Source organism: Pelophylax lessonae, assembly GCF_965119305.1.
Source record: "Pelophylax lessonae genome assembly, chromosome: 2".
Lineage (NCBI taxonomy): Eukaryota > Metazoa > Chordata > Amphibia > Anura > Ranidae > Pelophylax > Pelophylax lessonae.
Genome location: NC_138769.1, coordinates 294,610,147 through 294,624,120, shown reverse-complemented (window position 1 = coordinate 294,624,120; position 13,974 = coordinate 294,610,147). Strand labels below are relative to the sequence as shown.

At 43.4% G+C, this 13,974-nt stretch overlaps 1 protein-coding gene across 1 annotated transcript in view; it reads left to right on the top strand.

Annotated features, from left to right (window-relative positions):
* Positions 1-13,974, top strand: part of CELSR2 (cadherin EGF LAG seven-pass G-type receptor 2) — a 164,237-nt gene that overhangs the window by 38,675 nt on the left and 111,588 nt on the right. Inside the window, exon 2 of the mRNA XM_082246686.1 lies at positions 9,753-10,024. Within this exon, the coding sequence (XP_082102812.1) occupies positions 9,753-10,024 (272 nt within the window). The remainder of the gene's footprint in view (positions 1-9,752; positions 10,025-13,974) is intronic.

Sequence of the window (13,974 nt, the reverse complement as noted above, 5' to 3'; positions counted from 1 at the left end):
TTACAAAAAACGGATCAGACGAAAAACGTCTGTAAACTGACAAACGGTCCATTTTTGCATTGGTAGTGGATGTAAAAGAAAACAGATGAAGAACGGACAAAAAACGAATTAAAAAAATGGATGAATACGGATGAAAAATTCATAAAAAAAACAGATAAAAAATTGATAATTTGGATCATTGTCTTGTTGGAAGACAAATCTCCGTCCCAGTCTCAGGTCTTTTGCAGACTCCATCAGGTTTTCTTCCAGAATGGTCCTGTATTTGGCTCCATCCACCTTTCTATCAATTTTAACCATCTTCCCTGTCCCTGCTGAAGAAAAGCAGGCCCAAACCATGATGCTGCCACCACCATGTTTGACAGTGGGGATGGTGTGTTCAGGGTGATGAGCTGTGTTGCTTTTACGCCAAACATAACGTTTTGAATTGTTGCCAAAAAGTTCGATTTTGGTTTCATCTGACCAGAGCACCTTCTTCCACATGTTTGGTGTGTCTCCCAGGTGGCTTGCGGCAAACCTTAAACTACACTTTTTATGGATATCTTTAAGAAATGGCTTTCTTCTTGCCACTCTTCCATAAAGGCCAGATTTGTGCAGTTTACGACTGATTGTTGTCCTATGGACAGAGTCTCCCACCTCAGCTGTAGATCTCTGCAGTTCATCCAGAGTGATCATGGGCCTCTTGGCTGCATCTCTGATCAGTCTTCTCCTTGTATGAGCTGAAAGTTTAGAGGGACGGCCAGGTCTTCGTAGATTTGCAGTGGTCTGATACTCCTTCCATTTCAATATTATCGCTTGCACAGTGCTCCTAGGGATGTTTAAAGCTTGGGAAATCTTTTTGTATCCAAATCCGGCTTTAAACTTCTCCACAACAGTATCTCGGACCTGCCTGGTGTGTTCCTTGTTCTTCATGATGCTCTCTGTGCTTTAAACGGACCTCTGAGACTATCACAGTGCAGGTGCATTTATACGTAGACTTGATTACACACAGGTGGATTCTATTTATTATCATTAGTCATTTAGGTCAACATTGGATCATTCAGAGATCCTCACTGAACTTCTGGAGAGAGTTTGCTGCACTGAAAGTAAAGGGGCTGAATAATTTTGCTTGTGTCCCACTTGTTGTTGATTCATCACAAAAAATTACAGTTTTATATCTTTATGTTTTGAAGCCTGAAATGTGGCAAAAGGTCGAAAAGTTCAAGGGGGCCGAATACTTTCGCAAGGCACTGTAAAGGTCAGGTCTCCCGTCTGGCTTTGTTGTCTCTCAGGGCTATGTGAATTTTAGCAATTAATGAACAGAAATACAAACCCTTTTGGCAAATAAACAGATCTCATATATGCATTTCATCTGTGTATTTAGTCAATTGTCTGAAGTCCAGCTTTAAGCTGCTGGTGGTTGAGGATTTTGAGACTGATTTATTGGCTTTTTGGAAGTTTTTCAATTAAGCCTTGATAGATGATAATTTTTGTCTGTCCATGGTAATAAAGCTACCTAATCCATCATGGTATGTGTTTCTGTATAACCCTAGTTAGAGATCAGTCCAGATGCTCATTTTTAATATCAGGAAGTCCAATGCCCCTCTTGTTTTAGGAGTGCATTTTTTATTCTAGCAGATTAATTTGTGAATATTTATCTATGAAATTGAGAGTTATATTTGGAATTAGGGCACTAAATGTAAATGCATGAAGTCAAGAATGTATGGCATGGTACTACTATGTGAAGTCAGGTTATTCTAGCAGAATAGGTCCTAATGATTTGTGTATGAATGTGACGATCACTGAGAGGAGTATACATTTTTTTTTAAGTATGAGGATAGATGAGCTTCTTATCTTACTGGAAAGGAAATCATAGCCTACAAGAAGAAATAAGTGTGTTTTGTAGGGTGGCGTTGATCGTCATTGATTTAGAGTACTTAAAGTGACAATAAATGATCTCCTTATTCTCCAAAAACAATCCATACACATCCACTACTTAATGGCCCAGTAATCTCTTTTTCATTAAATCATTTCTTTGTCTTTCTGCCACTTTGTAACATCCTCTCTAAGCTCCCGAATCTCTCTTTTTTCCCCTTTCTTCTATTTGTTTGGAACATGCAATAAATGTTAGTTGTGTCATGTTCGTTAGTTGTCTCGTGCAAGAGAGGTTGGCTATGTCCTGCATACAGTGGGAGAACCAGCATAGCCACCTTTTAACAGGAAGTCAAATCACAGCAGCAAAAATAAAAGAAAAAAAACTAATTTGTACATTTGGAGGAGGCTAAGAGCAATTCAACGCCATTTTTGAGTAAAAAATACATACTTGAATATAATTTTCTCTTTCTCTCACCGCCCTTTTTACAAAGGTTCAATATCCTCCCAAGCATTCACGGGGGGTTCCAAGAGATTCTGGGTTGTTAAGTCAAAGCGGGTCCCTCTGGTCCTGCAGATAAGTCCTCCTCTGCCTGAAGGGATGCCCTCACCCGGTCAAGGGGTAGGGGGACATCTTCGCTTCTTTCCGGATCCTTGGACTTCCTTTATTCAAGACAAATGGGTTCACAAATTGGTCTAGTTCGGTTACAAGATCGAGTTTCGGCCCTTACCTCTGCCAAGGTTCTTTCCTTCCAACCTGCACCTGTCCCCGGATAGTATGCAGGGCCGGCAGGCCCTGCATACTATCCGGGGACAGGTGCAGGCCCTGAGTCCGCAGGCCCTGAGTCCGGCAGGCCCTGAGTCCGCGCGAATGGTCCCTCCATCCGGAGGTATTTCAACAATTGTGCCTCTGGTGGGGGACTCCCGATGTGGACCTAGTTGCTTCTCGCCTCAACAGGAAGGTTCAGAGGTTAGTAGCAAGATCTCAAGACCCCTTGGCAGATTGCGCAGACGCTCTGGTGGCCCCCTGGGGTCAGTATAGTCTAATTTATGCCTTCCCACCGTTACAGCTCCTGCCAAGACTCCTGTGCAGAATTGAAGCAGAAGGGATTCCAGTGATCCTGGTTGCTCCAGCCTGGCCTCGTCGGTCTTGGTACGCGGGACTAGTGAGACTGGTCACCGATGGTCCCTGGCGGCTTCCTCTCAGAGAAGATCTGTTGTCTCAAGGATCCATCTTCCATCCTACTTTACATGTACGTCCCGGAAGATTTAGCATCAGGTTTGGAAGGCGTATATTACTTGGTGTGAGTCTCAGGGTGTTTCCGCCCATGCCTTCTCAGTATCGCTCTGGGCACCATCAAGGGCCAGATTTCAGCCCTGGCAATTTTTTATTCCAACACCCGTTAGCCTTACCTTTGTGCAAGGAGTTTGCCATGTGACCCCTCCTGTGAGGTCCTCGGTGCCTCCATGGGATGTTAATTTGGAATTATCGGGTCTTCAAAAATCACCTTTCGAGAATATTCCCAAGATTCCTTTAATGACTATCACAGAAGGTGGCCTTCTTGGTGGCCATTACTTCAGCACGCAGTGTTTCAGAATTGGCTGCGTTGTCCTGTCGATTGCCTTATCTGGTGGTTCACAGGGACAAGGTGGTTCTCCGTCCCTGTCAGGCATTCCTTCCTAAGGTCGTCTCTGGCTTCCATTTGAATGAGAACATTGTGTTGCCTTCGCTGTGTCCTAAACCAAAACATCCAAAAGAGATTGCCTTACATTCCTTGGATGTGGTTTGCATCATTGGGGTGTACCTGGCAGCGATTGAGATGATTCGTAAATCAGATTCCTTATTTGTACTTATGGATAGACTCCGTAAGGGGCAGGCTGCATCTGCTGCGACCATTTCCAGATTGATCAGGCAGACGGTGGTGCAGGCCTATTCTATTACGGGTCAGGTTCCTCCTTTCTCTGTTAAGGCGCATTGTACAAGGGCGCTTAGTGCCTCCTGGGACTTCCGTCACCAGACGTCGATGGTCCAGGTGTGCAAGGCGGCTACCTGGTCATCTGTCCATACATTTACCAAATTTTACAAGGTGGCTGTCCTGCCATCTGCGGATACCTGGTTGGCTATTTTTTAGCCGTTTCTGGTAATTTTTGCTGTGTGCCCACCCCTCATGATGACACTGCTTTGGGACATCCCAACAGTCAATGAAGATATGAAGCTGTGTCACCACATGTCGATAACAACCCATGCAATCCATACATACAAAGTAACCCAAAAACAAATAAGTTCAGAAGTTAAGTTATGTGTAATAAAATGGAATGACACAGGGAAAAAGTATTGAGCACACTATTTGAAATTGATTTAATACTTCATACAAAATTCTTTGTTGGTAATGATAGCTTCAAGATGCCTCCCGAATGGAGAAACTAGTCGCATGCATTGTTCAGGTGTGATTTTGACACATTTTTACACACAAACAGTCTACAAATATTGAAGGTTCTGTGGGCTCCTTCTATGAACTCTGATCTTTAGTTCTTTCCATAGATTTTCTTTTTGATTCAAGTCAGGTAATTGACTAGGCCATTCTAGCAGCTTTATCTTCTTTCTTTGAAATCAATTGAGAGTTTATTTGGCTTTGTGCTTGGGATCATTGTCTTGCTGAAATGTCCACCCTTGTTTCATCTTCATCATCCTGGTAGATGGCAGAAACTTTTTATCAAGAATGCCTTGGTACATTCATCCTTCCTTCAATAATATGAAGTTTACCAGTACCGTGTGCTGAAAAACAACCCCAAACTTCACTGTTGGTATGGTGTTTTTGGAGTGATGTGCAGTGCCATTTGACCTCTAAACATGGTGTGTATTATGGCAAAGAGTTCAATTTTGGTCTCATCTGACCAGACTATATTCTCCCAGTTTTCCACAGGTCTAAATGTTGTGCAGCAAACTTTAAGCAAGCATCAACATGTTTTTTCTTCAGCAATGGAGTCTTGCATGGTGAGCGTGCATAAAGGCCATTGCAGTTGAGTATATTACTTTTTTGTTTTCTATTGAAACAATTGTACAGTATACAGAATATCGGAGTTAGATTTATGAAACTTGATTGATGTTGTATGAGGACTAACTAGTAATCAGGAGGTATTGTTAAAGACTGTCCTGTTGATAGTCTACAAGTTATATGATCTTTGTTTATTTGATACTACTCATACCTTTTTATCCTGAGGTTACTATTGTAACTCATGGCACATACCATGGTTTTCTGTGAATGTGGAGATTTGCTGGGGGGTGCTTGTGCCCTGGGGTGTCTGAGGCGGGGCCGGGCACAGTTTTGTTCCCAGTGGGGTGGCTGGACTTGTGGCCCCAATTCCCTGGCGCCGCCCGGGTGCCCTTGTTGGTTAGGCGCGGGCCACCCCTTGGGCAAATTACTACTTGAAGTTAGATGTACCGTGTGTTAGTACATTGCTGTATGCTTTATTACTTATGCTGTACAACCTCATTATTGTTGATGTGAATGCTAACTTTGTTCACTGTTACCTTGAAAATCTTTAACCACTTAACGTCTAGCCACGTAGACCTACGTCGGCTGACTTTGAGTGGTTATACCGGGATGATGCCTCTAGCTAGAGGCATCATCCGGTACCTTTGTTTGAAGCCGACGGTCGGCTTTCCATCGGTAACGACCGATGCGGCTCGGGAGCCGCTCGATCGTTACCCGGGGGGGCGGGAGGGGACGTCCCCCCCCCTCCCGCCGCCTTCCGTGGCTTTGCTCGGGGGTTCCCGTCCCACCGGGAGCCCCGAGCACCCAGCCGGCACGTCCGCCGGCTGGATGGAGTCCCGATGAATGCCGGAAACGGCATAGATCGGGTCTCCGATGACGTAACCCAGAGGCGGCGTCCATGACGTCACTTCCGGGTTACTGTGCTGCAAAAGGCGGCAGATTTGAAAAACGGCTGTATGCAAAAATGCCGTTTTCGGCGTTTTGCATACAGGGAAGTGTAGTGGAGGGGTCTAGGGTCTTTTAGACCCTCGATCCCTCCATAAAGTGTACCTGTCACTACATATTGGTGTCACAAGGGATGTTTACATTGCTTGTGACAGCAATAAAAGTGATCAGATTTTTTTTTTTTTTTAAAAAACCTGTAATAAAGTTAAAAAAAAAGAAAAAATAAATAGGGAAAAAAAAAAAAAAAAATTTAGCCGCCCCCGTCACCGTTAGCTCGCGCACAAAAAAAAACGTATACGCAAGTCAAGCCGCGAATAAAATTGCCGTTCAAACCACACATGTGAGGTATCGCCGCGATCGCCAGAGCGTGGGCAATAATTAAAAAAAAAAAGAGCTACACTCCAACTCTAAACTGGTAACCGCTAAATAAATTTAAAGCGTCGCAGATTGAGATCTCTATTGACCGTAGTTTGTCGCCATCCCACGGGGGGACGCAATTTTAAACGTAACATGTTGGGTATCTATTTACTCGGCGTGACATCATCTTTCACAATATACAAAAAAAAATGGGCTAACTTTACTGTTTAGTATTTTTTAAATGCAGTGAAATGTGATTTTTCAAATTTTTTCCAAAAAAATGGCGTTTTAAAGACCGCTGCGCAAATACCGCGTGACAAAAAATTTTGCAATGACCGACATTTTATTCTCCAGAGTCTTTGCTAAAAAAAATATATATAATGTTTGGGGGTTCTAAGTAGTTTTCTAGGAAAAAATACTGGTTTTAACTTGTGAACAAAAAGTGTCCGAAATAGGCTCAGTGGTAAAGTGGTTAATAAAAACTATTGAAAAGAAAAAATTGTACCTGCTAATTCCAGGTCTTTCTGAAGCTCTCCAAAAGTGGTCCTTGGCTCTTGGACAACTGTTCTGATAATTATTTTTGCTCCTCTGTCAGAAATCTTAAAAAGGAGCACCTGATCGTGGCCAGTTTATGGTGAAATTATGTTCTTTCTACTTCCTGATTATAGCCCCAACAGTGCTAACTGGAACATTCAGAAGTTTAGAAATCCTTCTGTAACCAATGCCATCAGTATGTTTTGCAACAATAACCTTGCAAAGGTTTTGAGAGAGCTCTTTTCTTTTACCCATCATGAGATGTTTCTTGTGGTACATAGTCGGTTTGAAAAAATACACAAGTCCATCTAGTTCAACTAATAAAAAAAAAAAACAACTATACAATCCCATATACACAATCCTATAACCGCAGTTGATCCAGAGGAAGGCGAAAAACCCCAGTAAAGCATGATTCAATTTGCTCCAGCAGGGGAAAAAAACCTTCCTGATCCCCCGAGAGGCAATCAGATATTCCCTGGATCAACTTAACCTATAAATGTTAGCACCCAGTTATATTATGTACCATTAGGAAAGAATCCTCCTCTGGAGGGAATCTATTCCACATTTTCACAGCTCTTACTGTGAAGAAACCTTTCAGTATTTAGAGTTGAAATCTCTTTTCCTCTAGACTTATAGACTGTCCCTTTGTCCTCTGTGATGACCTTAAAGTGAATAATTCAACACAAAGTTCACTATATGGACCTCTTATGTATTTATATATGTTGATCATATCCCCCCTTAATCTCCTCTTCTCAAGAGAGAATAAATTCAGTTCCTCTAATCGATCCTCATAGCTGAGCTCCTCCATGCCTCTTATCAGTTTGGTTGCCCTTCTCTGCACTTTTTCCAGTTCCCCGATATCCTTTTTGATAACTGGTGCCGAAACTGAACTGCACTGAACTTGTGTGACACCTTGGCAATGAGAGACCCTTTTATAGGTCATCAGCTGAGACTGAACAAACTCAAATTAAGTTGCACTGACAAGGGGGAGGATTGCTTTCTAATTACTGATAAATTTCAGCTGGTGTCTTGGCTTTCGATGTCTTTTTGCACCTCCCTTTGTGTTCAATACTTTCCCTGTGTCATTCGACTTGATTACACATAACCTAACCTCATTTCTAAGAGCCGGTTCACACTACCACGACTAGAAAGTTGCCCCGTGACTTGAGGAGACTTGTTTAGAGACTTGGAAGAGACTTGGAAGAGACTTGTGCACTACTTTGAAGAGACAGGTGACTTTGTCTGTGGGGAATGTCTGGCTAATCTCTTTCTTCTTCCTGGAAAGTCTGATAACAAGTCGCTTCAATTAAGATAAGGAGGCGACTCCCATTGAAGTATATGGGACAGTCGGATCACAGGTCACCTCAAAGTAGTACAGGACCCTTTTCTGAAGTCGGAGCGACTTCAGTAGTGCCAATTAAGACGGCACTGATTGATTAACATTGCTTTTGTTATGTCAAGCGACCTGGGGCTACACAAGTCGCCTCACAAGTCGTGCTGGTGTGAATGGGCTCTAAATGTATTTGTTTTGATTTCTTTGTATGTACGGATTGCACTGATTGTTACTGACATATAGTAAAAATTTCATGTCAATAGCACCTTTAGAAATATATTTACCTTGATAAATGGTGACATGTTCAATACTTATTTCACCCACTGTATATATACTGTATTTACTGTATCTATATTCTCACACTGCTAAAAATCTGTATTTGCCTGTGTCTCTATTATTGTTTTTAGCATTTAAAAACCAACATACAGTAAACCCTCCTCCATCGCGCGGGTTATGTTCCGGACCCACCCGCGAAAAGTAAAAATCCGCAAAATAGAAAAACCCTATTAAAATACATTGTAGGCATGTTTTTTTTACTGTCACTGTACTTTTAAAAGCATTTTAAGGTCTTTAAACACACTTTTAAAAAATAGAAACTCATTTAAACACATAAAAGATGCTGAGAGACAGAGCAAGAGCTATGGAAAACACAAAAATATTTAATTTTCAATGATTTATGTAGTAAAATAACATTACAGAACAAAACGCAATATACCGGGACCGCAAAAACTGAACCGCGATGGAGCTGGGTTTACTGTACTGTACTTCCCCCTCTTGCCTAGTCTATCAAAAGTTAATCCAAATCTGTGACAGTAGACATCTCCCAGATACTAGAAGGAACTTTTGACAACCATATAGAGTTTTGGGTCTTTTTAATTGTCTTCAGCAGTGAATACATTTCCTTCAAGCGGTAATAAACCCAAAAGCAAAACTTTTTTATATCTCAGCCTATCTGTTTAAGCTAAATCCAACAAAGCCGGAAACCCGGTGCTTCTTCTTAAAAGGTCCTTTATTGATGCACAACAGCAAATACAATGTCCATAGAAGCTAACGCGTTTCGGCCTCAGCCTTCCTCATAGCATACCTGTTTAAGCGACCTTTCCTTTATTTTCACCTGGTAATCCATCCTGTAAGTATGTTGTTTTTCAACAGAACACAATGTTCTGCAGATGCAGCAGTTAGAGGGTTAAAACAAACTAATTTACTACTGACAGGATGTATACAATTATCAACTTTTTATGTATGTAAAACCTTTATCCCAAAAGGGACAAAAAAATGTTTGCTATAACTGCTTATAAAGTGTTAAGTGGAGTTTAGCTTCAATTTATTTGTATATCTAAATCTACTAGTACATGTAACACTCCCCTCTCCCCAGATTAACAATTCTGCTTTCTAGATGTGCCCCCTGTGCTCATTCATCCAGAGTGGAGGCACTCTCATACAGGATGTGGGTAATACTGGCCAGATCCCCAGGTGAAAACAGGGAAAAAGCCTAAAAAAAGGAAAACTAGTGCAGCCACCATATCTAATGATTGGTAATCTGCAATATGCTACATTTTCAATTTAGTGTTAAATCCCACTTTCATCAGTATATGTTTACATTTACTATTTAGTATTAACTTGTAATTATTTGGTTACATGAAGTAAATTATGTATTTTCTGTATCTTGTAGAGAACAATCACAGATCTGAATTCGCACTGTATCCATTTTTTAATTTTGTCTTATTTTTGGTTTTTAGATGGAGTCCATCGTGTAACTGCACAGTGTACTTTGCAAGTGACCATCATTACTGATGATATGCTCTCCCACAGCATTACCTTACGCCTGGGTGGAATGTCTCAACAACAGTTCCTTTCTCCCATGTTGCCTTTGTTTATCCGCTCTGTGGCTTATGTTCTCTCTGTTCCTGCACATGGTGTTGTGGTCTTTAGTATTTTGGATGACTCTGAGGTCACTGCTTTGACTTTAGGTTCGCCCACAGAGGAACAGATCCTGAATGTCAGTCTATTGGTAAGTATGAGATATGAATATGGAACAGTTTATACATCACCAGTAGCGCAACTTACATCAGATAACAGCTGAAACGTGTAAAGTTTGAAGCGTAATTGTTATACCTGAAGGGTCCTGAAGGGTTTCACATGTACTGTCACTTTAAGGCTGGCTCCACCCAGGAGTGATGACAAGGGTCAAGGGGCAGAGTGGCCATCTTTAGACACATGCAGAGATGTATTGATATGCAGAGCTGTCCTGTAATGCTGTACAGTGAGTCCTGAATAAACAACCGTTGTTCCAGACCAGAGTCCTGTGTCTCTCACAACACGGAGAATATAACAGTGGCGACGAGGATGGGATTTACAAGGTTACTATCCGTGTGAGAAAGGAAAGGAAGAAAAAAAACCTCTGGATTGTCAGGAATACAAAACCCACAGAGCCCAGCAGGAAAATGTCATTGATCGGGACATTAAGTGAATTTGATGGCGAACAGACAACGTGGATTTCTTGGATTGAAAGATTAGAACAATATTTCTGTGCAAATGCCATCCCAGGCGACAGGCAAGTAGCAGTGTTTCTGACAGTGGTTGGTGCTAGGACATATGACACTCTTAGGGATCTCCTTTTCCCTGAAAAACCAGCAACTAAGACTTTGGCAGAGCTCCTGACACTGTTAGGGAATCACTTCCAGCCTAAACCACTAGAGATTGCAGAAAGATTCCGGTTCTATTAGCGGGAGCAGCAGCCAGGTGAAGATATTAAGGCTTATGTGCTCGCCCTTCGCAGACTGGCCTCAACCTGTTCTTTTGGGGAGTATTTACCAACTGCACTGAGGGATAAGTTTGTCATGGGACTGAATAGTGAGTCTAGCCAAAAGAGACTGTTAACAGAGAAAGACCTTACCCTTACAAAGGCAATTGAGATAGCTTCAGTGATGGAAATGGCTGTGAAAGATACAGAAGCTTTGAACCCCCAGAGCAGAAGGGAAGAGGTTAAAGAGGAAGTTTTCAGAACAGCAGTCAAGCAAACTGCAGCTAACTGTAAATATAGACCCTCACCAACCAGGACGTCAGCTTGCTACCGTTGTGGGAATACAGACCATGATCACAAAGTCTGCCGGTTTAAGGATCAGCTCTGTCATAATTGTGGTAAGGCAGGCCATCTGAAACGAGTCTGCCGTAGTAAGAAGGTGCGAAATAAACAACCTCTGAACACCAGGACAAAGGCATATATGGTGGGAAGATATACATCGTCATCTGAATCAGAGGATGAGGAAGTGCTCCACAGATTGGACATACATCATATGCATTCAGCACCCTCTGCAATGACTGTAGAGGTAACCGTGGAAGGAAAGAAACTCAAGATGGATGTAGACACAGGAGCAGCAGTTTCAGTTATCACCCAGAAACAATGGAGAAAACTTCTGATCCGAACAACTGTCCGTCCAACACCAATCAAACTGCAGACATATTCAAAGCAGATACTCCACCCACTGGGGTACGTGAAAGTACAGGTATCCTACAAGGGTCAGACAAAGAGAATGCCATTATATATCCTAGAACATGGGGGACCCCCTCTTTTTGGGAGAGACTGGATTGCTCACTTTGGCATGCCAGACATAGCCATTAACCCCTGCAACACCGTGACCATCCCATCAGGGGATGAAGAGGGATGGGTGGAATCCCTGAAACAGCGATTCCCGCAAGTCTTTGATAACCATTTGGGAAAAATAAAGCATGACTGTGTGAGACTCAGGCTGAAACCCAATGCCCAGCCTAGGTTCCTTAAAGCTCGGACGGTACCTTTCGCACTCCGAGCAGGTGTGGAAGCTGAACTAAGCCGGCTGGAGGAACAAGGTGTCATCTCAAAGGTAGAGCACAGCGAGTGGGCATCACCAGTTGTACCAGTAAAGAAAGCGAATGGGGACTTACGCATTTGTGGCGATTTCCGCATGGCACTAAATTCTCAACTGGAGATAGACCAGTATCCCCTACCCAGAGTAGATGACATTTTTGCCTCTCTTGCAGGTGGTCAAAAGTTCACCAAGCTTGATCTCAGGCAAGCTTATTTACAGTTTGAGGTCCACCCTTCGTCCCGCAAGTTTCTAACAATCAACACTCACAAGGGACTGTATGAATACAATCGGATGGTGTTTGGGGTAGCCTCCGCCCCAGCCATTTGGCAACGCAAAATGGATGAGATTTTGGCGGACATTCCTTTCACACAGTGCCTGTTAGATGACATGCTCATCACGGGCCTGACGGACCAGGAACACAAGTGTAACGTGGAGCTGGTGTTGGCCAGACTCCAAGAGCAGGGTCTAAAAGTGAACTTGGCGAAATGCCAATTCATGGTACCTAAATTGGAGTTTTGTGGCCACCTTGTGGATGCAGAGGGTATACACACCACGGAAGCCAAAGTTGATGCTTTAGTAAAAGCTCCAGCCCCGACCAATGTCCAGCAGCTGCGATCATACCTGGGCTTGCTGAACTATTACCACAAATTCCTGCCGGATCTAGCACACACTTTGTTTCCATTAAACAAGCTTTTGGAGAAACACTCCAGATGGAACTGGTCGGCTGCATGCCAACGTGCTTTTGAAGTTTCTAAGCGAAAGCTGTTGGCGTCACGCATGCTCGTGCACTATGACCTCCAAAGGCCTCTCACCTTGGCTTGTGATGCCTCACCCTATGGTCTAGGGGCTGTACTATCTCACGTTTTACCTGATGGGTCAGAGAAACCTGTGGCATTCGCCTCCAGGTCCTTGACAAAAGCAGAAAGCAATTACTCTCACATTGACAAAGAGGCTCTGGCGCTCATATGGGCAATTAAGAAGTTTCATCTTTACCTGTATGGTAGGGAATTCACCATACTGACTGATCATAAACCACTCCTTCAGATCTTTAGCCCTGACAAAGGCATCTCCCAGACGACTGCAGCCCGTCTTCAACGCTATGCCCTATTCTTGGGAGCATATAGCTACAAAATCCAGTATCGCAGCCATGATGCCAACGCTAATGCAGACGCCATGTCCCGTCTGACAAGGACATTAACAGACTCTTCTCCACCTGTCAAGAGTTGTCGTTACACCAGCCTGTCCTTTCTGTCTTCCGGGGAAGTAGCAGCCCATACAGCCAAGGATACCTTCCTTAAGACAATACTCTCCTGGGTACGGTACGGTTGGCCTGCAACTGTCACACAGGATTATGAGCCTTACTTCCGTAGGCGTCTGGAATTAACTGTGTCTGGCAACTGTGTTTTGTGGGGAGACCGAGTGATCGTTCCACAGACCCTCCGGAGACACATTCTGGAATTGCTACATACTGGTCATCCCGGGGGCACACGTATGAAACAAAAGGCCCGAGGCTATGTGTGGTGGCCGAACCTCGACTCCGATATCACGACATATGTGAATGCGTGTGCTGGATGTGCACAAACTGCGAGAGACCCTCCTCGAGGGTGCGTCCAGCCCTGGACTTGGCCCACGGTTCCCTGGTTTCGCCTACACTTGGACTTTGCAGGCCCGATCAGAGGACACACCTTTTTGATCATTATTGATGCCCATTCAAAGTGGCCTGAGGTCGTTCCTGTTACTCAGCCAACGACTAAGGCGACGATTTCCATACTGTTACATCTCGCTGCTACGTTTGGATTCCCCAGAGAAATTGTCACAGACAACGGTGCACAATTCACAAGCCAGGAGTTTCAGGGTTTCCTGACTGCCCACAACATCAAACACAAGTTGACCGCACCTTACCACCCGGCTACAAATGGTCAAGCAGAAAGGTTTGTACAGACCTTCAAACGCTATTTCAAAGCTACTGTGGCTACAAGTAAACAACAGTCCCTGTCACCCCAGCAGCTGGACTCCTTCCTTTCTGCTTACAGAACCACACCACATGCAACCACTGGGAAAACTCCAGCTGAACTTCTTTTGGGTCGGCAGCCATGGACTGTTTTGGATATGC